Source organism: Macaca fascicularis, chromosome 8 (genome assembly GCF_037993035.2).
Source record: "Macaca fascicularis isolate 582-1 chromosome 8, T2T-MFA8v1.1".
Taxonomy (NCBI): Eukaryota; Metazoa; Chordata; class Mammalia; order Primates; family Cercopithecidae; genus Macaca; species Macaca fascicularis.
In genome coordinates this window covers 108,801,420-108,827,038 of record NC_088382.1, presented here as the reverse complement: position 1 = coordinate 108,827,038, position 25,619 = coordinate 108,801,420, and the positions used below count along the sequence as shown (strand labels likewise).

Here is a 25,619-nt window from a genome sequence, read left to right as displayed (position 1 = left end):
CTAAAAATACAAAAAATTAGCCGGGCATAGTGGCGGGCACCTGTAGTCCCAGCTACTCAGGAGGAAAATGGCATGAACCCAGGAGATGGAGCTTGCAGTGAGCCAAGATCGCACCACTGCACTCCAGCCTGGGTGACAGAGCGAGATTCCATCTCAAAAAATATAATAATAATAATGATAATAATAATAGTTCTTCTTTCACACATTATCAGAACCTAAGTCTGAGAGATCGAAAAATGTACACAACTTGTATAATCTCTTTATTAATGTGGGAAATGGAAACTAGTCGTAAAGCAAAGGATCACATACTTACACAAAACATATTAAACAAAGCTTAACAGTGCTGAGTACTGTGTAATGAGAGTCCTCAGATGCAAAATAATAAAATGCTAAAACTTTACACCCTATACACATACACATTTCCTGGATCTTTAGATAGAACTATTTGAAGGCACAATCCTTTAAGCACTCAGTAAGAATACAAAGCACAGAATGAGGTTTTGTTTTTTGGGGGTCATGTGGGGGAAGACAAGAAAACTGGCCACCTGGAAATCTGGCTTTTTAAAACTGTCTTAGCTGATGGTTTCTCTTTAATCTGTTATAAATTTTGTAGGTATTTCATTTGATAAAAATAAAATTATTTGGCAAAGAAACGTCTTAACATCATTTTAATTTCTTCAACTCCTCACTATGCAAAAATTAGTCCCACTAATTTTAGGTTTCTAAATGACAGAACATCAGGTTACAAATAACAATCTGTTGTCACTTGCCTGATGAATTTTTCAATACATATGCCAGCATTCTTTTAAACACAGAATATTTGTAGAAAAGGAAATTTCAAATAAAACGCTTTTTCATAGCACAGTCCATTTCATAAATTCAGAAAAGTAAAAATGGAATAGGTTTGGCTAGGGAAAAAAATTATAAAAGCAAATTATTTCATGAGCTTACTAATATGAATGTTCAGGCTATCTAAGCCAATTAACAAAAATAAAAATTTTAAATTTTAAAAATACATTAATATTGTGAGACAATAAACCAAAAAATACTCTGAAGAAAACATCACAGGAAATAGAAATTTAGCAAATAAACAAATAAATGAATTAGACAGTTTCAGACAGTGATAAGTGCTAATGCCAAGGAAGATGTTACTGTAGAGTTAACTTATAGATGGGCTAGCATCAAAAAGGTAAGATTTTGAATAGTAAATCCATATAAAATAATGGCCAAAAGACTGGCAATAACATAGTCTACTTAAATAATCATCAAATTAAAACGTTTTTTGAAGACAAAATTCATATAACATAACCCTCATTTTTTCAACGTGTGTAATTAAATGGATTTTACCATATATATTAGGTTGGTACAAATGTAATCGTGTTTTTTGCCATTCAAATTAATGGTGATTACTTTTGTATCAACCTAATGCAAGGTTATGAATCCCATCACAACTATATAATTACAGAATATTTTCACCACCCCAAAAATAAATCTTGGGGAAAATCACAAATATGTGAAAATCAAACAACATGTTCCTAAATTACCAACAGGTAAAGATGAAATCAAAAAGTATCTTGAGACAAATGAAAATGGAAACACAAAATACACAACCTAGGAAATGCAGCTGAAGTAGTTCTAAGAAAGAAGATTACAGCAATACATGCCTAAATAAAAAAACAAATATTTCAAATAAATCACCAAACATTATACTTCAAGGAATTAAAAAAAGGTCTAAAGTCAGCAGGAGAAAGAAAATCACAAATATCAAAACAGAAATACACAGAGACTAGGAAAACAATTTTAAAAATAAAAATAAGAGTTGGATTTTTGACAAGATAAACCCTTCAATAGACTAAGAAAAAGGAGCCTACTCAAATAAATAAAATTAAAAATAAAAGCGGAGAGATTACAGCTGATAGAAACAATGGAAATATGTAGACTCATCATAAGCGGCTACTATGAACAACACTACATCAATGGATTGGATAAGCTAAAAGAAATTAATAAATTCCTAGACACATTTAACCTATCAAGACTTAATCACGAAAGAATGGAAAATACAAGTAGACCAATAATGAGTAAGAAGAGTCAATCAGTAACAAAAAGTCCCCATCAAAGAAAAGTTCTGGACTGGATGAATTCTACCAGACATTTAAAGAACAACTAACATTGATCACTTCTCAAACTCTTCCAAAAATCTGAAGAGAGAATACTTTCAAACTCATTTTAGAAGGCTAGCATTACCCTCATACCAAAGCCAGAAAAGGGCACTACAAGAAGACAAACTTACAGACCAATATCTCTGGCGAACATAGATGTAAAAATTCTTAACAAAATATTAAATGAAATTCAACAACACATTAAAATAATCTTTTGCCATGATACAGTGGTATTTATCCACGGGATGCAAGGATGGTTTGACAAATACAACTCAATAAATATGATACACCACATTAACAAAATAAAGGACAAAAGTCATATCATCATCCCAATAGATGCAGAAAAAGCATTTGACAAAATTCAACAGCCTTTCATGATCAAAACTACTAACAGATTAGGTATAGAAGGAATGTACCTAAACACAATAAAGGACATATAGAACAAGCCCATGGCTAACATCATATGGAAGAGTGAAATGTTGAAATCTTTAAAGATAGTGACCTGAGAAGAATGCTCACTCTCACTACTTCTTTTCCACACAGTACTGGAAGTCCTATTCAGAAAAACTAATCAAGAGGAAGAAATAAAAGGTATTGTAACAGAAAAAAAAGAAGTTAAATTGTCTCTACTTGTTGACAATATGATCTTATATGTAAAAATCCCGGCCAGGCATAGTGGCTCACACCTGTAATCCCAGTATTTTAGGAGGACAAGGTGGGTGAATTACTTGAGGTAAGGAGTTCAAGACCACCCTGACCAACATGGTGAAACCCCATCTCTACTAAAAATACAAAAAACCTACCCCGGTGGGGTGACGTGCCTGTAATCCCAGTTACAAACCTAGGAGATGGAGGTTGCAGTGAGCCAAGATCACACCACTGCATTCCAGCCTGGGTGACAGAGGGAGACTCCAACTCAAAAAAAAAAAAAAAAAAACAAATCCCTAAAGACTCCATCCAAAAACTTTTAGAACTGATAAGTGAATTCAGTAAAGATGTAGGTTACAAAATCAACATGTAAAAATCAGTACCATTTTTATGCATTAACATGTCCAAAACTAAAACTATCCATAAAAGAAATTAGGAAAACAATCCCATTTATAATAGCAAAAACAAAAATACATAGATATAAATTTAACCACGGATATGAAAGATCTATGTACTGAAAAGTATAACACACTGATAAAAAAAAAAAAAACTAAAAAAAAAAAAAAACACACAAATAAATGGAAAGGTGTTCTGTTCTACTGAAATGAGAGAACTAATGTTAAAATGTCCATGTTACCCAAAACAAGCTACAGATTCAATGCAACCCCTATCAAAATTCTAATGTCATTTTTCACAGAAATAGTAAAAAAAATCCATAAATTCATACGGAATAAAATACCTCAAAGAACCAAAGCAATCTTAAACAAAAAAGAATAAAGCTGAAAAAAAATCACACTATCTGACTTTATACTAAAAAGCTATAGCAATCAAAACAGCATGGTACTGTCATGAAGACAGACAGACACATCAACCTACAAAACAAGACAGAATTCAAAATAAACCCACACATTTACGGACAATTGATTTTTGATGAAGATGCCAAGAATATACAATAGGGAAAGAACAGATTCTTCAATAAATGCTGCTGGGAAAACTGGATATCTACATGCAGAACAATGAGATTGAATCCTTATCTAACACCATGAGGAAAACCAATTCAGAAGGGATTAAAGACTTAAATATAAGACCTGAAACTGTAAATCTACTAGAAGAAACTTACTGACAAAGCTTCATTGGTCTGGGCATTGACTATAACCCTGAAAGCACAGGAAATGAAAGCAATAACAGAAAAATGGAACTGCATCAAACGAAAACTTCTGTACAGCAAAAGAAACAACAGAACGAAGGAAGAACACAGAAACTGCGAGAAAAATTTGCAGACCATCCCTCTGATAAAGAGTTGTTATCCAAAATATCTAAGGAACTCAACTCAATAAGAAGAAAATGAATACGCAATTTTAAAATGGCACAGGACCTGAACAGACATTTCTCAAAAGGTGACAAATGGCCGACAGATGACAAATGGTGACAAATGAACAATGCAAATGGCCAACATCTAAATGGTTCATACAAATGACCAACAAGTTTATGAAAACATACTCAACATCATTGATTACTAGAGAAATGTAAATTAAATTCACAATGAGATATAACCACATACCTGTTAGAATGGCCATTTTCAAAATGATGAAAGGTAAGTGTTAGCAAGGATGTGGAGAAAAAGAGAATACCATTGGTGGGAATGAAAATTAGTACAACCTTCACGCCTGTAATCCCAGCACTTTGGGAGGCTGAGGCAGGCGGATCATGAGGTCAAGAGATAGAGACCATCCTGGCCAACACGGTGAAACCCCGTCTCTACTAAAAATACAAAAAATTAGCTGGGTGTGGTGGCGCACACCTGTAGTCCCAGCTACTCAGGAGGCTGAGGCAGGAGAATCACTTGTACCTGGGAGGTAGATGTTGCAGTGAGCCGAGATCGTGTCACCGCACTCCAGCCTGGCAACAGAGCAAGACTCCGTCTCAAAAAAACAAAAAAAAAAGAAAAGAAAAAAGAAAATTAGTACAACCATTATGGAAAATGGTATGGAAGTTCCTCAAAAATCTAAAAATATAACTAGCATATGATCCACCAATCCCACTTCTGGGTATATGTCCAAAGAAAATGAAATCATGTTAGAGAGATATCTGCACACCCGTGTTCACTGTACAACAGCCAAGATATGGAATCAGTATTAGTGTCCATCAAGGGATGAGTGGATAAAGAAAATATGGCATATATCCACAATAGATTACTATTCTGCCTTAAAAAAAGAAGGAAAATCTGTCGTTTAAGACAACACAGTTGAACCTGGAGGACATTATACTAAGTGAAATAAGCCAGGTACTGCAGGATCTCACTTAAATGTGGTATCTAAAAAAGTCAAACTCATAGAAGTAGAGAGTAGAATGGTGGTTAGAGTAGAATGGTGGTTACCAAATGTAGGCGGAATGGAGTGGGGGTTGGTATGTAATAGGAAGATGCTGTTCAAAGGGTAAAAAGTTTCAGTTAGGAGCAGTAAGTTCAATTCAAAAAGAGGATACAAATATGTATGTCTGTGTGTGTGTTTATATACACAATAAAATTTGCATGCTACTTCCAGGGATTCAGAAAACTCTTAAGTCCTTTCATAAGCTCCAAGTGAAGAACCTCTAGCCTACTGCAACATTTATCTTGTTATTCTTTATATAATGCTAAAAGCCAGTACCAGAACTACTACAACTTGAGCATCCCTAATCTGAAAACCCCAAATCTGAAATGCTCCAAAATTCAAAACTCTTTGGGCACTGACATGATACAAGTAGAAAATTCCACACCTGACCTCATGTGATTAAGTCACACAAATTATAAAAAATATTGTATAAAATTGCCTTCAGAAGATGTGTATAAGATGTAAATGAAATGCAAATGAATTTCATATTTAGACTTGAGTCACAACTCCAGTATATCTCATTATGTAAGGGCAAATATTCCAAATCTGAAAAAAATGTGAAATTGGAATCACTCTGGTACCAAGCACTTTGGAAAAGGGATAATCAACCTGTATTTTACATTAGTTAATGGGTAGGCCAAATAAGAAAACTCTAATTTGTATGTCAGGTCTGAAATTAAAACCTTCAAAAGCATCATATAAGAACAAAAGTCGCTTTATTTTAACAGATAAATTTAAAATAATGTTACTTTAAGCATAATTACACTTAAATTATAACCTTTAAAAACTACTTTCATGTTACTGACAAATATAACATTATTATTTTGAACTGAAACAACTTTAAAAAGCTTCTATAATTTTTTATTTACATGCAAACTGAATGATAAGAAGATATCTCTTATAGTGACATCAAAGCAGAAATTTGTATTTTTAGTAGTTAATTAACTCATTAAGGGTGTCAGATTAATGCTTTTCAAACACACACACGAAAAAATTTGTTTACCAAACTAACCAAGTATTACAAGTAAGAATTTATTTCATTTTACCAGTATAATAAAAAATACTGTACTTATAATTTGGTTATCATTTCAAACACATACATTAATACCCTCAAAAGTTATCCAAAGGGTAAATTATACAAGAAGTTGGTGAAAAATAATCTTTTGCAATTATGAAACACACGCAGAAATAGGTACAAGGAAATAAAACTGGATGGCTTAACTCATAATCTGGATTTTAAGCATAAACTATAAATATCTACATTCACAGAAACGTATTACAATTTAAGTTGACCATGCTAGACATATGATTTTCATAATAAAATATTAATTGCCTCTAACACAAATTTTCCATATACTTATCAAAAAGATTGTGCTCTTACCTATACTTAGGAAGACTTCATTTATCAAAGCTTCAATCACTGCAGAAGAGCTGACACTTCCAAGATGAGACCAACTTTGATATATTGCTTGCAAGAGAAGTGTCTGTGCTCTTGTAGCTTGAATTGTGAGATTTGGAAGTTCAAATATACCTTCAGTTATAGCAATCTGAGATCTTTTGGTCCTGCACAAGAAAACAGAAAGAATCACAATAGAATAAACGGTATTTACAGACAACAAAATACTAAATGACTTAGGTTGCAAGGGAAGAAAGGGTATACATCCAAAGTATTTTAAAATGTGATTAAACAAAATAGATATGCAATTCTGCTAACTTTAAGTTTCACTATTTCAGGAACTCTGAATAATAAAATATAAAAATACAAACTAGAATGATGTCCATACACACATATTCACCTACACATACACTGCTCAAGCAATTACTACATAATCAAGGCAATCATTCTAAGTAAAAATAAAAATAGTGCTTGTTAACACTTAGAAAGGATTTACTAGCAAATCTGCATTGTTCTAAATTTCTTTTATCTATTAACACGTTGAATCCTGCCATAATAACTCTATGAGGGAGGTACTATCATTATACTAGTTTTTCAAATGGGAAAACCAAGACACACACAGATATATTAAGGTATCAAATGTCATACTACTAAAAAAAGGAAAAATTAGAATTTAAATCCAGGCAACCTGATCCACAGCCCTCTACCCTCTCTCAGAAGTATTTATGAAGTATTTACATTATATGCAGACTGTACTTGATAGTAACATGGAAAATCATTTTTAAAATTTCTGCCCTGGAATATCTAATTTGTTGATCCCTTATTCATTTGGTTTTGTCTATGAATAAAGTGAATTACGTAATTAAATTTTCTAAATAACAAAGCCTCAAAGTAAGGAAATATTTCAATATGTTTGTGAGCAACAAGTTTATACTGAAGGTTAATTAAGCGTGCAAGATAAAATAGAAGAACAATAAAACAAAAGATAGATACAAAAAAAATCAGGATGCTACTATAGTAGACTGTAACCTGCTCTTTCCTCAACCTCACAAACCCTCCATCATTTGTCATTTTCCCAACTGTAACCACACATGGAGAGTACAGAACATCTCTTGTATATCACCTAAAAAGCTTCTCACCCTATCTCGTATTCTGGCCACTGCTATGGAGACCAATTCAAGGCACAGTTTCATTTGCATTGCCTAAAGCCACCAGGCATAGCATGAGACACCAGCAAACTACTTTGCAATCATACATGCAGAAGACAGAAATGTAGGAACAAACGCCTCCCTCTCTTCTCCCACTACCTGACTAGTCTCTGAGGAGTTCCCAGGAAATCAAGGACCAGGAAAGATAAAACACTAAAATAGGCCCGACGCGGGGGCTCACGCCTGTAATCCCAGCACTTTGGCAAGCCAAGGCGGGCGGATCACAAGGTCAGGAGCTTGAGACCAGCCTGACCAACATGGTAAAACCCCGTCTCTACTAAAAATACAAAAATTAGCTGGGCGTGGTGGCGCATGCTTGTAATCCCAGCTACTCAGGAGCCTGAGGCAGGAGAATTGCTTGAACTCAGGAGGCGGAGATTGCAGTAAGCCTAGATCGAGATCATGCCACTGCATTCCAGCCTGGGCGACAGAGAGAGACTCCGTCTCAAAAAATAAAAAATAAAAAAAAAGAGAGAGAGAGAGACTAAAATAACTGAACAAAGCTTTAATGGGATGTGGGATGTGGGACACTATCAAGCAATTTGAAGAAAACTATAAACCCAAATATCCCAGAAGTTCAACAAACCCCAAGCAGAAGAGAATTAAAAACACAGCAAGGCACATTATTACCAAATTGCTGAAAACTAGTGTTAAGGAGAAAAACACATCACGTGTTTCTTTAATCAAATTGCTGAAAACTAGTGTTAAGGAGAAAAACACATCACATGTAAAGAAACAAAGCTAGAAAATGAAAGCAGACTCTTCATCAGAAATCATGCACAACAGAAGACAACAGAATAACATGACTGAAATGCAGAAAGAAAAAGGAAAAACGGTCAGCCTAGAATCCAAAATTCAGAAAAAAAATCTTTTAAAAATGTTAGCAAAAGAGCTTTTTTATGACTAAACACTGGGAAGAATTCCTCACCAGCATATCTGTACTACAAAAAAATGTTAAAGAAAATTCTTCAGGCTAAATGAATGTGATACCAGATGGAAACATTTGTGGCTCTACACAAAGAAATGTGAAGAGTGCTGGGAATGGTAAATATATGGGTGAATTAAAAAAAAAAAAGAAGAAGAAGAAGAAGAAGAAGGAGGAGGAGGAGGAGGAGGAGGAGGAGGAGGAGGAGGAGGAAGAAGAAGAAGAAGAAGAAGAAGAAGAAGAAGAAGAAGAAGAAGAAGAAGAAGAAGAAGAAGAAGAAGAAAGAAACATTCTCATCTTCTAACAAGATTAAGAATTAACTGTTTAAAGCAAAAATCATAACAACACAGTTCAGAGTTTATAACATATGTAAAAGTAGAATGCATAATGCCAATAGCCAAGGATAGGAAGAGGGAAATGGAGGTTCTTACACAATGTATGACACAGAATGACATTATTTGAAGATAGCTGTGATAAGTAAAAGATGTAAACTGTAAAACCAAGGACAACTAAAGCCATAAAACTAAAAGGTAAAACTAATAAAGGCAATAGTGGAGACAGAGTGGAATAAGAATGAAATAGAGAGGATGAAACGGAATCAATCTAAATAAAGTTGGGAAAAGAAAAAAAGAAAACAAACAATAGATGGGACAACTAGAAAACAAACAGCAAGATACTAGAACTAAACCCCAAAAGATGGTATTATGTTAAGTCTGAAACACTTAAGCATACCAGTTCAAGGAAGAGATGCTCAGATTATATTGAAAAAAAAAAAAAAAAAGACCAATTATATATCCACTTTAAATATAAAGTAGATAGGTTAAAAATAAAGGGGATAGGAGCATGAAGGAGTAAACGAACCAGCAAAAGAAACACCACATAATTCTAATCAAAAAAGAGTCATGCATTAATATTAGACAAAGTAAACTTTGGAACAAAGACTATTACCATGGATATAGAGAGTTTTTTTTTTTTTTTTTTTTTTTGGAGACAGAGTCTCGCTTAGTCGCCCAGGCTGGAGTGCAATGGCGCGATCTCGGCTCACTGCAAGCTCCGCCTCCCGGGTTCACGCCATTCTCCTGCCTCAGCCTCCCGAGTAGCTGGGACTACAGGCACCCGCCGCCTCGCCCGGCTAATTTTTTGCATTTTTAGTAGAGACGGGGTTTCACCGTGTTAGCCAGGATGGTCTCGATCTCCTGACCTCGTGATCCGCCCGCCTCGGCCTCCCAAAGTGCTGGGATTACAGGCGTGAGCCACCGCGCCCGACCGAGAGATTTTTTCATAATGATAACATGGTTAAGTTTGTAGGCACTACAGATGTCCGAAATACATACATTTTTTAAAATACATAACTGAAAACAGGAATAGACAAATCGAAAACCTGAAGATTTCAATACTCCTCTCTCGGGAACTGATAAAACAAATAGAACGTAAGTAAAGAATTAAAAACAAAACCACTACTATGAATCAATTTGGCCAAACTGACATTTGTAGTCTGTGGGTGTCATACTGCATGTGAGATGGGTATCTTGACGACAGCCTTCCACTGGGACTTGGTTTTTTATCTAGTTTGCCTCTCTGTGCCTTTTAATTGGAGAATTTAGCCAATTTACATTCAAGGTTAGTATTAGTATGTGTAGATTTGACCCTGTCATCATTAAGTTACCTGTTTACTACGGAGACTTGTTTGTATGGTTGCTTTATAATGTCACTGTTCTGTGTACTTAAGTGTTATTTTATAGTGCCTGGTAATGGTCTTTCCTTTTCATATTTAGTGCTTTTTTTCAGGAGCTTTTCTAAGACAGGTCCGGGAGTCACAAATTCTCTCAGCATTTGCTTGTCTGAAAAGGATCTTCTTTCTCTTTCACTTACGAAGCTTAGTTTGACCAGATAAGAAATTCTTGGTTGGAATTTCTTCTCTTTAAGAATGTTGAATAGTGACCACCAATCTCTTCTGGCATGTGGGATTTCTCCTGAGAGATTCACTTTTGTTCTGATGTGCTTCCTTTTGAAGGTGATTTGACGTTTCTCTCTAGCTGCCTTTAACATATTTTCTTTCATTTCGACCTTGGAAAATCTGATGATTATGTGTCTTAGAGATGATCTTCTTGTGAAGTATATTACTTCACAGAGAGGTTCTCTGCGTTTCCTGAATTGGAATATTGGCTCTAGCTAGATTGGGGAAGTTCTCATGAATCATACGCTGAAATATGTTTTCCATGTTGCATCCATTCTCCCCATCTCTTTCAGGGACACCAATGGATCATATATTTAGTCTCTTTACATAATCCTATATTGCTCAGAGGTTTTGTTCATAACTTTTTATTCTTTTTTTCTCTATTCGTGTCTGACTGTCTTATTTCAGAAAGTCAACATTCAAGCTCTCTTTCCTCTGAGTGGTCTATTCTGCTACTAATACTTGTGATTGCATTATGAAATTCTTGTAGTGTGTTTTTCAGCTTTATCAGGTAGTTCTTGTCTACACTAGCTATTTTGTCTGTCAATGGCTGTATTGTCTTACTGTGATTCTTAGCTTCCTAGGATTGGGTTTCAACATACTCCTGCATCTTGGTGATCTTTGTTTCTAACCATATTCTGAATTCTATTTCTGTCATTTCAGATGTCTTGAGTTCAGAAGTTCAAGACCAGACTGGGCAACATGGCAAAACCCCATCTCTATTTTTTTTTTCCTTTTAATAAGTGAGGGGAAAAAATGAATAAGTGAGTTCACCAAGGTTGCAAGACACAAGGCAATTACACAAAAAACACTTTAGTAAATGTACACTTACAACGAACAACCCAAAACTGAAATTAAGAAAACAATTCCATTAACAGTACTAAAAAAAATAAAATAAAATACTTAGGAATAAATTTAACAAAGAGGTGTAAAATTTGCACACTTAAAACTACAAAATATTGTTGCAGGAAATTTTAAAAGACTTTTAAAAATGGGAAGACATCCCATGTTTATGGATTGGAAAACTTAACAATTTTAAAATGGCAACACTCTCCAAATTGATCAACAGATTCCATTCAATCCCTATCAAAACCCTAGCTACCTATTTTGAAAAAATGAACAAGGTAACCCCAAAATTCATATGGAGTTGCAAGGGACCTCAAATAGCAAAAACAATCTTTAAAAAGAAGAACAAAGTTGGAAAACTCACACTTCCCAATTTCAAAACTTACTACAAAGGGACAGTAATTAAAACAGTATCATACTTGCATAAAGATAAAACATGTAGATGAATGCACTAAAATTGACAATGGAAATAAAACCATACATCTATGGTCAATTGATTTTTGATAAGGATGTCAAGAACAATCAATGGGAAAAGAACAGTATTTTCAGCAAATAGTTTTGGAACAACTGGATATGCTCATACAAAAGAATAAATTTGGACTAATACCTCAAGTCATACACAAAAATTCAAAATGGATGAAAGAGGTAAAATTACAACGGTCTTAGAAGTAGGCAGAGTTATAAATCTCCACAATCTTGAATTAGACAATAGTTGCTTATCTATAACAAGCAAAAGCCACAAAATAAAAAAGATAAATTGGACTTCATTAGAATTTTGAACTTTTGTGAATCAAGAGATACTATCAAGAAAATGAAAAGGCAAGTTACAGCATGGGAGAAATATTTGCAAATCATTTATCTGATAAGGGTCTAGTTTCCAGAATATAAAAAAAAAACTCTCATAATTCAACAAGAACAAGATACACAGCCCAATTTTTAAACTGAACGTAGGACGTGAAAAGACACTTGACAAAGAAGATATACAAATGGCCAATAAGCACAGGTAAAAATGTTCAACATTGTTAGACATCAGGGAAATGAAAATGAAAACCACTAGATACCACTTTGTACCCGTCAGAAGGGATGTAATTTTAAAAAATAAAAATAAACAGAAAATAACAAGTATGGCCTGAATAGGTAGAAATGGGAACATCACACACAGTGGTATAAGTTACTATGTAAAACACAATTTTGCAATTTGTAAAAAAGATGAACATTGAGTTACCATATGACCCAGCAATTATATTCATAGGTGTATACATACCCAAGAGGACTGAAAACATGTTAATACCAAACAAATTGCACATGAATGTTCATTGCGGCAGTATTCTTAGCCAAAAAATGAGAATAACACAAATGTACCCCAACTGATGAATAAACAAAATGTATTTGATCCACAAAAGGAATATTATCCGGTCATAAAAAATGAAACACTGATACATGCTATAACATGGAAGAACCTTTAAAGCATTACATTAACTGAAAGAAATCAGACCAAAAAGTCACATATTATATCATTCTGCTAATATAAAATGTCCAGACTCATAGAGACAGAATTTCTTTTTTGAGGTTTTGAAAATGTTCTGGAATTAGATAGTGGTGATGACTGCACAAAACTGTGAATATAGTAAAAACCACTTAATTGTACACTTTAAAATGATGAAATTTATGTTGTAAATTTTAGCTCAGTGAAAACAAACTAGCTCCCTAAAGTATTAGAACTCTGTTCTTAGCAAAACTGATTCAAATACCATGCTTTCCCTCACTAAAAAATAAAATAAAAATAAAAAAGTCAAAACGACAAAAATAAAAGCCTAGGATCACCCCTCCCTCTGTCTGTCTCTGTCTCTGTCACTCTCTCTCTCTCTTTTTAAGACAGGGTCTCACTCTGTAGCCCTGGCTGGAATACAGTAGCATGATCATGTTTCACTGCAGCCTCCATCTCCCAGGCTTAAGCAATCCTCCCACCTCAGTCTCCTGAGTAGCTGAGACTATAGGTGCATACCAGCATGCCTGGCTAATTTTTATTTTTTTATAGAGACAGGATCTCACTACGTTGCCCAGGCTGGTCTCAAACTCCTGGGCTCAAGTAATCCTCCTGCCTCAGCCTCCCAAAGTGTTGGGATTACAGGCATGAGTCACTGCAGCCAGCCTACCCATCTCTCTTAATCAGTATGTAAGATCAATCAAATACACAGTTGCCCAATAAGAAAGCCACTATCTCATCCAACAACTTTCAAATCCTTAATAGCAACATGTGACACTACCTAAATGTGTCCCTCAATCTACAATCCTGATCATATTTGGCTATAAAAGTCAAAGGATTAGAAAGAATGAACCAGAAAATAAATATGCAGTAAATAAAAGATCCCTTAAACCAAACAGGTAAAGTAGTAGAGATCAAAAGAAATAGAAGGATAAACAAATATGACTCAATTCATAAACCTGAATGTTAATTATCCTTATGATTTCCTTTTGCTTTTCCAACATTTAGACCATTTTTAAAGACATTTTCTTTTCTTTCTCATTTTCCTTTGTATTCTATACGCATTTTAAAATAGTTAACTAGGTCTCTCCACTATGTTCTCAAATTTCTGTTCAAATTCCTGAAACACCCCTCACCCCTGCGCCAAAAACCCACATTTTATTAGTGATAAGTAGTGAAGAACACGGACATTTGGAATACCTCCTATAATACAAAAATGTACAATTAATCTATCTTCAGGCACTCTGTGGCAATTAGGAGGTCCTATCATGTAGCAAGAGCCATGTTCATATAACTACAGCAGTAAGTATTTATATGGCAAAATTATAGACGGGATTCATTTTTTTTACAAGCAGGTCTTTACTATTTCATAATAAATTCAGCTACCGTTTATCGTACTCTTTCAAGCCAGCTTATATCACCTAAAATTTTCCCAAATGGATAACATAGACTTGAATAAAAACTTAAACACATGCAAATTCAGAAAGATTAATATATTGTACATTGTAGTAACGCCCAAGGGTAAGGAAAAATTCTATCCTTCAGATTTATTTTAATATCAAACGAGAAGCTTACTTTGTACAAAAGTTAGAATTCAAAAATAAACACGCCAATTATACACACAGGGTATGTCTTTGTGGTTTATTTTTCAGCTGTAACCCACAACAAATAAAGATACATTCTATTTATACTTCTGTTAGATACTCCAGTAGTATTTAAACTGACATAAATAAATCTGAAATGACTTAGCAATAGATGGTATCCTACACAATTATCTGTTAATGTAACAATACCAATGAAGAGGGGTTTTTCTCTTTTGCTTTTGTCAATTTTGAAATATTTATAACCAGTTAACAAATGTAGAAAATAACAAATACTTTAATGTATCTATTACCAATTCATCAAGCCATAACATTATACCATATTCACCTCAAAAAATTTTTTAAAGATCAACAGCTTTTACAACTTTATTTAAACTATTTGTGGGACTCATTAAAATGTCAATAAAAAGTGTATTTTTCCATGTGATTTATACCACTACATATTTATTAAACTTTACTTAAAACAAAACAGTTCAATATAAATTCATACTAAAAATTTCTAACTTCTGGACTTACCTAATATTTTGAAATATCACTAAATTTCCATTTTAACAGTTAAGCTGTTGAATATAAAATAATTTCTTTAACACATGCCTATTCCTCATATCCAGAAGTCTTAGTCTGAACATATGTTCATTTTACAGAATAGGTTTAAAAACTATCAATTCAAACATTACTCTCTAGGGAAAAATAAATCCTAGTGTAACTAGTGGGATAAACAACTCATTAAAACTCAACTTGGACAAACTCCAGGATAAATTAAAGGAAATAGAAACAAGTAGGTCTTGATTGTATAGTAGCAAAGACTAATAATGAATATGGCCTAATTAACAAATACTTTGAAAGACTTTGCTTGTACCATTTGTTGACAAACTATAACAGAGAGCTGATGAAATTTCAGGACCAAACTGGCATTTCTATTTAAAAAAAAAAATTCCTTCTTCTAAATGTTAAATAAAAATGATGGAAGTGTAGTTCTTACTACTTGATGCAAAGAAATTAAACAATCCATTCAAGTTCATGGGGATACCATTAAATTTTTGCCATATGTACACTTGAACAGCCATCCATTCTTTTAAAATCAACACACCTCATAGCAATTGAAAGAATATTCTCAGCAACAGCTGGATCTAAAGATTTATATAGAGTCCCAAAATGCAAAGTTTGAACCTACAAATTGGTTCCAAAAATGTATTTTTGTTATTACTCATATCCTGTACAGTAAAATAAGATTAGTTCACTTTTTCCAAAATAAAATTAGTACAATTCTTCACTAACTCAACTTAGAAATGAAAAGTTTAAAAAGCTAAGAAATGTATATTTCTTTACACAGTGACAACTTACACATCAATACTCAATGAAAAGAAAAAAAAGTTTTAAAAGTTTTAAAAAATTAAATAGATAAAATGAAAAGTTAATACTATTTACTCCCAACTCCACACCCTATAGGTAACAACTTTTTATGAGTTTATCATACATCCCTGCAGACCTCTGCATACTCATTTCATGCATTCAATTATACATTTATGATTTTAATGAGAATATATACATAGGTGTACGTCTACAGCCTACTTGATATGAGTAAACAATGTACCTTAGAGATCACTAAGATCTTTACATGAATACAAATGCTTCTACAGTTATCTTTTTTTTAATACTTTATGTTCTAGGGTACATGTGCACAACGTGCAGGTTTGTTACGTGTATACATGTGCCGTGTTGGTGTGCTGCACCCATTAACTCGTCATTTACATTAGCTATATCTCCTAATGCTATCCCTATCACCTCTCCCCACCCCACAACAGGCCCCAGTGTGTGATGTTCCCCTTCCTGTGTCCAAGTGTTCTCATTGTTCAATTCCCACCTATGAGTGAGAACATGCGGTATTTGGTTTTCTGTTCTTGCGATAGTTTGCTGAGAATGATGGTTTCTAGCTACAGTGGTCTTTTTAATGCATACATGATATCACACTGAATTTTCACATTCATCAGCAGTGTATCAGAGTATCTTTTTCAATATCCATTAGCTTTTGTAATTTTTTTTCTTTTTATTGAAACAGAGTCTTGCTCTGTCACTGAGGCTGGAGTGCAATGGCACAATCTCAGCTCACTGCAGCCTCCGCCTCCCAGGTTCAAGCGACTATTGTGCCTCAGTCTTTCGAGAAGCTGGGATTACAGGAGTGCGCCACTGCATCTGGCTAATTTTTGTATTTTTGGTAGAGACGGGGTTTTGCCATGTTGGTCAGGCTGGTCTCAAACTCCTGACCTGAAGTGATCTACCAGCCTCTGCCTCCCAAGGTGCTGGAATTACACCAAGGTGAGCCACCACGCCTGGCCAGCTTTTGTCATATATTTTTAATTACAATGATTTTAGCATTTGCAAATAAAATACAAATTATATCCTGTTTGTTGAGATATATAACATTTTTCAAACTTCTGGAATAAATAGTTTTATTTGAATTTAAATATTAGATGAAAAACAGGAAAATACAAGAAGTAAAAGCTGCCTACCACTAAAATAAAAATGTAATAAATGTCTTATTACTATACATAAAATCCAAAATCTTAAAATGAACTAAGCAAACAAAAATGAATTCTTATAAAACTACCATTCTTATAAAATTAAATTCTTATAAAACCCCATTCCAGTGGGGAATGGACATAATCAAAAAGACAGTCAATAACAAATGTCAGCAAGGTTGTGGACATCATACATTGTTAGAAGGAATGTAAAATGATATCATATTGCAAAACAGATTGGCAGTTTCTTAAAAAGTCAAACATATATTTACTATATAATCCAACAATCCCCCTGTAGGTATCCACCCAAGAGAAATGAAACCATTAAGTCCACACAAAGACTACATGTTCATGGCAGCACTATTCATAATAGCCTTAAAAGTGTAAGCAACACAAATGTCTATCAACTGGTGAATGGATAAATAAAAAGTGGTCTATCCAAACAACTGAATACTATTTAGCAATAAAAAGAAGTGAAGTACTAATACATGTTACAAGGCAGATGAACCCTGAAATAAAAGACCACATATTATAGATTCCAGGGACAAAACAAGTCTAGAGATGTTTCCTATTTCTAGAGATATAGAAAGTAAATCTACAGTTCCTTGAAGTTGGAGTAGGAATTAGGATTAACTGTAACAAAGAGGATCTAACTGGGGTGATATGATTTTGTTGATGAATGCTCAACTTGGTAAATTTATTAAAAATCATTGAATTGTATGCTTAAAAACAGATAATGTTATGGTATGTAAATTATACCTCAATATAGTCATTTTTAAAAAACGAATGCTTATACTTTACTTAAGGATTACCTTTGTTACTTCAATACTACATTTATGAAAAAATATATTTATATATCAGTTACTAAGATTTTCCAACACTCTGAAACACTACGATTCAAAATAAAAAATACCCAATTTAAGTCCACATTTATTACGCAAGTACTAAGTATTAGATACTATTTGATGCTACGCAATAATACAGTTAAAAAGCCACTCTGTGCTTACTGAGAACTTAATATCTAACATATCAAAAGATATCCATTGTTTATCCAAACATCTGCCACGCAGAGACCAAATGCAAACTACTAGGCTGCATATCTCCCCAATTCCATCTGAGCATTTCAATATGTAAGTTGAATTTTTTACATCTTAAGCTCCAGAGTAAAATTTCATACAAAGAAAGGATTCTTCCAAAAAAAAAAAAACCCATTAACCTATATAAACTTCAATATATCATCAATAGAGCAGCAGCGGGGCATAATGTCTCAACCTAGTGTCTAAATTCAACAAAAGTACTGATGTTAAGTAAGAAGAAAATGGCAACAATATGAACAAAAATGTGTAAATGTGACATATATCTTTGTATTAAAAACCATGAGTTCATTCTGATACCTCCAATTGAAATACAATACCAAGATGTATTATAGTCTTCCTCTTTTTTTTTTTTTTTCCATGACAGCCTACCATTAAATATAGTCTTCCTCAGCCAGGTGCAGTGGCTTACGCCTGTAATCCCAGCACTTTGGGAGGCTGAGGCAGGCAGATCACCTGAGGTCAAGAGTTCAAGTCTGGCCAACATAATATGGTAACAAACATACCATATGTTTCTGTTGTGTCCAGTTCCTTTCACTCAGGAAACACAACTGTATATATCAGTAGTTCATTACTTTTTATTGATGAGTGGTATTTTGTTGTTTAAATACACCACAATTTATTTAATCTCCAGGGTTATTTCAGTTTGGGGTTATTTTGAATAAAGCTGTTATGATCATTCTCAATGTGGTTTTAATCTGCAATTCCCTTATGTCTAGCTCTTGGGTTCTTTTTCATGTGTTTGGTGACCCTTCCTTTGTGAAATGTCTGTTCATGTCTTTTGCCCATTTTTTAATTGGTTGTCTTTTTTCTTATTAAACTGTAAGATATTTTCATATATTCTGTATACAAGAATTTTTTCAGATGTTTTTGCATATTTTTACTCAGTCTGTTCCTCAGTTTATTTTCTTAACTGCTTTATAGAAGTTTATAAATTTATTAATAGATTATACTTATTATATTAATACATGTGATTAAAAACACACTTTTCCTTTTTCAGTATGTTAAATAAAATTTTATACAATCTTTGAGAGAAAGGTGACCCATCAATTTTATAAATGTGTGTTCACTGAAAAAAGTCAGAAAAAAATAAATATGCAATAGTAATAATCACAGCTAACATGCATAAAGAACTTGTTATGTGTCAGGCACTATTCAAAGCAGCTCATATTTGTTTAACTCATTTAAGCCTCAAAATAACTCAAAGATAAGAATTAAGAATTGCCCCTTTTACAAATGAGGAAACTCAGACACAAAGACTTTCTCAGCCACAAGGCTAGGAAGTGGAGGAGCCTATATTTAAATGCAAGGAATCCAGTTCTGAGGCCCATGCTTCTAACCACTATAATACATAAACCACATGTCACCTATCACCCACATAACACCATCACAAACAATTTAGCAATAGCCCAGCCTTTTTACCTGTGCAAGCATATTTTTTGCTCACATTAATAGACTAATTCTGCATCCTCTGTTCTGTGACCTGTTTTCACTCAATATTTATCATGAAAATCCTTCTATACCAATAAATATATTCTACAACACAATTTTAATGGCTATTCTACTTATTACTAACTGGTATGAGTGTAATATAATTTATATAACCTGTTTTTCATTATTGGGTACTTACATTTTTCCATTTTATCATAACTAATTATTGTTCATTTGCTTAATTATGTCTAAGGACAAACTCCTAAAAATTGACATGCTGAGTAAAAGATATTCATGCTTACAGATTTTGATGGATATAGTCAAGCTCTACAGCAGAAAAGTTGTAAGGCTCTGTCAAATTAAATTTCCACCACTGGTGTCACAACCCTAACATTCTGAATATTATATTCATTTAACAGTATACAAAAAAAGATGGTTAATTCTACATTGTTTAAATCTTTATCTATTATTAAGGCTAAAAATTGTTCAGGTTATACCCACTTACGTTGCTTTTCTTTGTGAATAGACCACCTCTCCAATTTAATCTCTTATCTATCTCCCTTTACTAAGTTGCAGTCACACTTGACTTCTGTCTTTCAGATGAACCATATCTATTTCTACATCGAGACCTGCACCAGCTATTCCCAATACTTGCAACACAATTTCCCAAAATCTTTGTATGGCTGCCATTGACTGGTCATTTAGGTTGGAGTCAAAAGTCACATCTACTTAAGAGACCTTCCCTGACCGTTTTAGACAAATAAACTACCCAAAACACTCATTTTCTATTCCACTGGCCATAATTTTTCTTATTACTCACCATTATCTAAAACGCATGTATTTGTCTTAATGAAGTGTTGACTGGCTCTACCTCTTCAGAATATCAGCTCCATGAAACAGACAAGGTCTATTTTGTTTACCACTGCATTCCCAGCATGTAGAATGATGACTGGAATTATACCATGGATCCAATAAATATTTATAAATGAGTTGCAGCATGAGTTGTAAGTCTCTGGAGGGAATGGCCTATATACTATACTTGCGCGGTATGAGCCAAAAAGTGGTGCTAGTACTACGGAACATGGAGCAGATTAAATAATGGTTAACTGATGTGTGGAAGTAAACAAACAAAATACGAAAGAAGTAAGATACCTCTACATTATCTCATCTTCTAGACAAGTTAATTTAAAACAGACAATTCATCTACTTAAAATAAGAACGTGTAACTGCTCAGGAAAAAAAGGAGATGAAGTGTATTTATACAATATATTTTATGTATGTAATTAATAACTTTCAAATATTACCTTGAGAACTCTGAATAGGAAAAGTCACTAAAATTTTAGTTTAATTTAAGTAATTAATATCACAGATTTTCACTTTGGCCAAGAATATGTTTTGCATGTATAATGTGAGCTAATAAGAGACAGAACTTGATTGTCAACAAAGTATACAATCTAAAACCTCATAAATCAGAAAACCAAAAAAAAACTGAAATTGTTAAAGAAGCAACCAGATGTATACCAATAAATATTTACTCATGTCTACAACAGATGCAAGGTTTTCAAGATAAATGTGCCCCACAGAAAAAGAGATGGTTCTTACGGAGCTTAAAATAAAACAAGTGGGAAAGGCTATTAAATAATCACACAAAGCAGTGTAAAATCAATTCTATGAAAAGTACAATGAAAAACAAGAACGTTGTCTCCTATTTTAAAGCATATTTTACGGGGATGTGACCTAGTCAGGAAAAGTATCAATTGGACTAGCATCTGGAGTCAATTACAGTTATTTAGGATATAGAATAGTAAAACAATAATAGTGAACAATTTGGTAAAAGGAGAGAAAATTTTTAAAAGCAAGAAGGAGGGGACAGAGAAGAGGATGTTTCAGATGAGTCTAGATAGCCAAGCAGGGGCCAGACCATAGACGGCATCAAAGGATATTTTAAAGCTTTTAAATTTTACCACATAAGCTGTAAGAAGCAAAGAATTCTAGCAAAGAGGTCATAATTAGATCTTCCAAAAACAAGCCAAACAAACAAACTTGGCTGCAAATGTATGAGTTAGCCAGTGTTTAAGAACACCTGTCTAAATTCTTAAAGTATCAAGAAAGGAAACACAAAGACCAAGTGGTATTCACACTCCAAGGCCTACAACACAACAGTTTTAACATGATAGGCACTAAAATTTTTTTTTAATGAATAAATGACTCACTAGTCACTTGAAACCTGAACAACGCTAAGTATTAACAGACTCTTCTAAGAAGCTGGCAGTATTTTTTTAAGTCATAAGTCATAATGAAGAATACAAAGTTCTTGTCCAGAACCTGGTATTAATAGCTATTAACCAACATGCTATTAATAGTTCCAACATCAATTAATCAAAAGATATCTAGGCCAGGTGCGGTGGCTCACACCTGTAATCCCTGCACCTTGGGAGGCCAAGGCAGGTGGATCACTTGAGGTCAGGAGTTCAAGACCAGTCTGATCAACATGGGGAAACCCCATCTCCACTAAAAATACAAAAATTAGCCAGGTGTCATAGCACACACCTGTAATCACAGCTACTCAGGAGGCTGAGGTAGGAGAATCACTTGAACCCAGGAAATGGAAGTTTGCAGTGAGCCGAGATTGTGCCACTGCACTCCAGCCTGCGTGACAGAACAAGACTCTGCCTCAAAATATAGAAAAATAAAATAAAATAAAATAAAATAAATAAAAGATGTCCAATGCAAGCGATTTTATCTCTCTAGGTCTACCGTATCACCTTCCCTAATCCTCCATTTCCACATCTATAAAATAGAAATAAGAATACCTAACCTGTTTATTTCAAAGGTCGGTTGTGAGTATCAAAAAACTTCCTGTATGCAGTGAAACTTAGTTAAGTACAAAATTCTATACAAGGGGATTATGATGCTATTAATAGAAATTTTCTTCTGCCACTAACTTAAGCACTATCTGATCTTTTGAATATGGGAACCTCCAATGATTATTTGTTCTTACATTTCAAGTTAATATATTAAAAAGAAATTAAATCATCAAACACAGTCAAGAAAAAAATTTAAAGGTAGTCATAAAAAGAAAACCTAGGCTAAATTTAATAATTACTAACCAAGCCATTTCCCTTTTTAAAAAAATACATCAACAACTTAAGAGTTCTTTTGCACTCAGAAAATACTATTGACTTTCACTCTCCCTCACAAAAATAATGAAACACAGATATATTTTTTAAAATGCCGTCACCAGAATAGAATGTTGTCACAGGATAATATTTTCCCACTGCTGCACATAGGGAAAGCCAAATACTAAGGAAAAGTCAATATAATTATTCTGACATAGATATAGGTCATGTAGAAATATTCTCCAATAACCAAAAATCAAATTTGAAGGCAACAAACTAAGAATGAGTTGTAAATGCTCATTTGGACACCACTAAACAATTTTACTAAGTTTAAAACATTAAACTAGGGAATTAAAAATGGATCATATTTGCCTATACAACTTCACACCCAACTGACCATAAAATTCCATGTGGAAAATATCAAATTTTCCAAAATCACAATCAAAGGAAACTTTCTGTTCTCACTGGACCAACACTTTCTTGCTTGTTAACATATGTCAAATGCTCTTTGTGCCCTTTCTAAAAAAAGGGAAAAAAATCTAATACAAAGATGCATACTATTTACCTGTAATTATGCTTTTTATATTCTTTTAATTCCATATACATAGGCCATGTTTTAAAAACTGTAAATGTATTTATTTTTTGACTAGCTATTTATTTAAACACATTATCAAATTATAACCAAAAACATAAGGAAAAACAGAAATTGGCAGGACCATTCACATATACAAAGACTGGTCAGTCTTTATTTATTTCAAATAATGCAGTGCCCCTATCATAGGAGGATCCATGTCATTAAAAAAGTCAAAAGCAATCTTGAATAACTGGAACCCTTCTGCTAGACTGTATAATGTCAATTTGTTTTCTGGCACTGCTTTTCCTACTTCTTATCATCTGGCACAGGTCTGTGAACACTCATCACTTCCTTACTAATACGTCCTTGGTGGCATTTTTGTCCAGAATAGAGCACTTTCATCCACACTTAAAATCTGTTCAGGTAGATAGCCTTTCTCCTCAATAATTTTCTTAATGGCACCTAGGAAACTCATCTGCTGACTAAGATGAGCTTCTTGGTAGCAGAAAGTACTTCTCCTGTTCTCTTGAAATTTTTTAAGCCAAACCTCTTTCTAAAATTATCAAACCATCATTTGCTGGCATTAAATTCTTCACCTTTAGATCCTTCATCTCCTTTTTGCTTTAAGTTGTCACATAATGACTTCACTTTTTCTCAAGTCATATTAGAGTCTCCAGTATTCCTTTCTTATAGCAATCCTCCACCCACATAAAAGCTGCATTGTCAATACAAAATAAAAAGGTATTTCACAAAAAGTGAAAAGTGTTTGTGCTAGCCAGCATAACTGAAGCAATGGTTTCACAGATTTTCTTTTACTTTTTTTTTTACAATAGTCCTTATGCTGAATTTATCTTCCTTAAAAGGGCAGACAACCGAAGCTGCAGAACTCAATCTATGGTACATATCAAGCAATTCAACTTTGTTTTATAGTGTCATGGCTTTTTTCTGCTTCTTGGAACCACTTCCAGAATCACTTTGTGTGGGTCCTGTGGTGTTATTCAAGGTTTACAGGAGTGGGCACGGTGGCTTATGCCTGTAATCCCAGCACTTTGGGAGGCCGAGGTGGGCAGATCACTTGAGGTCAGGAGTTCAAGACCAGCCTAGCCAACATGGTGAAACCTCATCCCTACTAAAAATACAAAAATTAGCTGGGTGTGGTGGTGCACGCGCCTGTAATCCCAGCTACTCGGAAGGTTGAGGAACAAGAATCACTTCAGCCCAGGAGGCAAAGGCTACAGTGAGCCAAGATCATGCCACTGTATTCCAGCCTGGGCAACAGACCAAGACTTTGTCTCAAAAAAAAAAAAAAAAAAAAAACGTTTATAGTATTTTACAGTATTGCACTCAGCCCAATGACAAATACATTAGAACTGTGACAGATCACTTTTTATTGCAATACACATACTGGAGAGAAGAACTGCTCACATGGAGATGCTCACCATCACACAGCATTTTAAGCAGATACAACACAAAAGCTCACCGCAGTAGCAACAAAAGGTGGCTACAGAATTATTACAGTAGTACACTATGTAATACTATAGTTAACTTTATGCAGTTATGATTTAATACTGCATCTTTATCTTTGTTTACACTTCTCTCAGCTCTGAATGGTCCCATGTGTGGTTCCTAAGCATTTGTGTGCATAAGTTTTAACAAATTTTACCTTTTTGGTTTTGGGGTTTGAGACAGACAGGGTCTCGCTTTGTCATTCAGGCTGGAGTGCAGTGGCATGATCATGGCTTACTGCAGCCTAAACCTCCCGAGTGCAAGTGACCCTCCCACCTCAGCCTCCTAAGTAGCTGAGACTACAGGCACATGCCACCATGCCTGGTTACCTTTTTATTTTTCTAGAAATGGAGTCTGGAACTCTTGGGCTCAAAGAATCCTCCCACCTTGGCCTCCCAAAGTGCTGGAATTGGAGGTGTGAGCCACCACTCCTGGCCAAATTTTAACTTTTTATAATAAATTTGTGTATATTGCATGGTAGTAAATAATATACTAAAATCTACATAAATTGTATACATTCATAACATATCTTTTTCTTCATTTTTTTGATATTTCTAGGCTAAATGGTTCATCTGCAAATTTTTTCAAATTGTTACAAATCTCAAAAAAAATTTTCCAATATAGTTATTGAAAGAAATTGAACCCACACAGTTCAAGCCCATGTTATTCAAGCTGTACATGTTAAAATACCTGATGAGAAATCAAGTTTTTAGAAAAGCTTGCATTAAGTCCTGAATTATCAAATGCACCCTACAACATCATTCAACAATAACTGAAG

At 34.0% G+C, this 25,619-nt stretch overlaps 1 protein-coding gene across 33 annotated transcripts in view; it reads right to left on the bottom strand.

Annotated features, from left to right (window-relative positions):
- Positions 1-25,619, bottom strand: part of VPS13B (vacuolar protein sorting 13 homolog B) — an 857,597-nt gene that overhangs the window by 672,886 nt on the left and 159,092 nt on the right. For all 33 annotated transcript variants that reach the window (XR_012416560.1, XR_012416558.1, XR_012416559.1 and 30 more), the window contains one exon: positions 6,561-6,742. Coding sequence is in view for 27 of the 33 variants with exons in the window: in XM_073999176.1 (XP_073855277.1) it covers positions 6,561-6,742 (182 nt within the window). In the remaining 6 variants the exon portion in view is untranslated. The remainder of the gene's footprint in view (positions 1-6,560; positions 6,743-25,619) is intronic.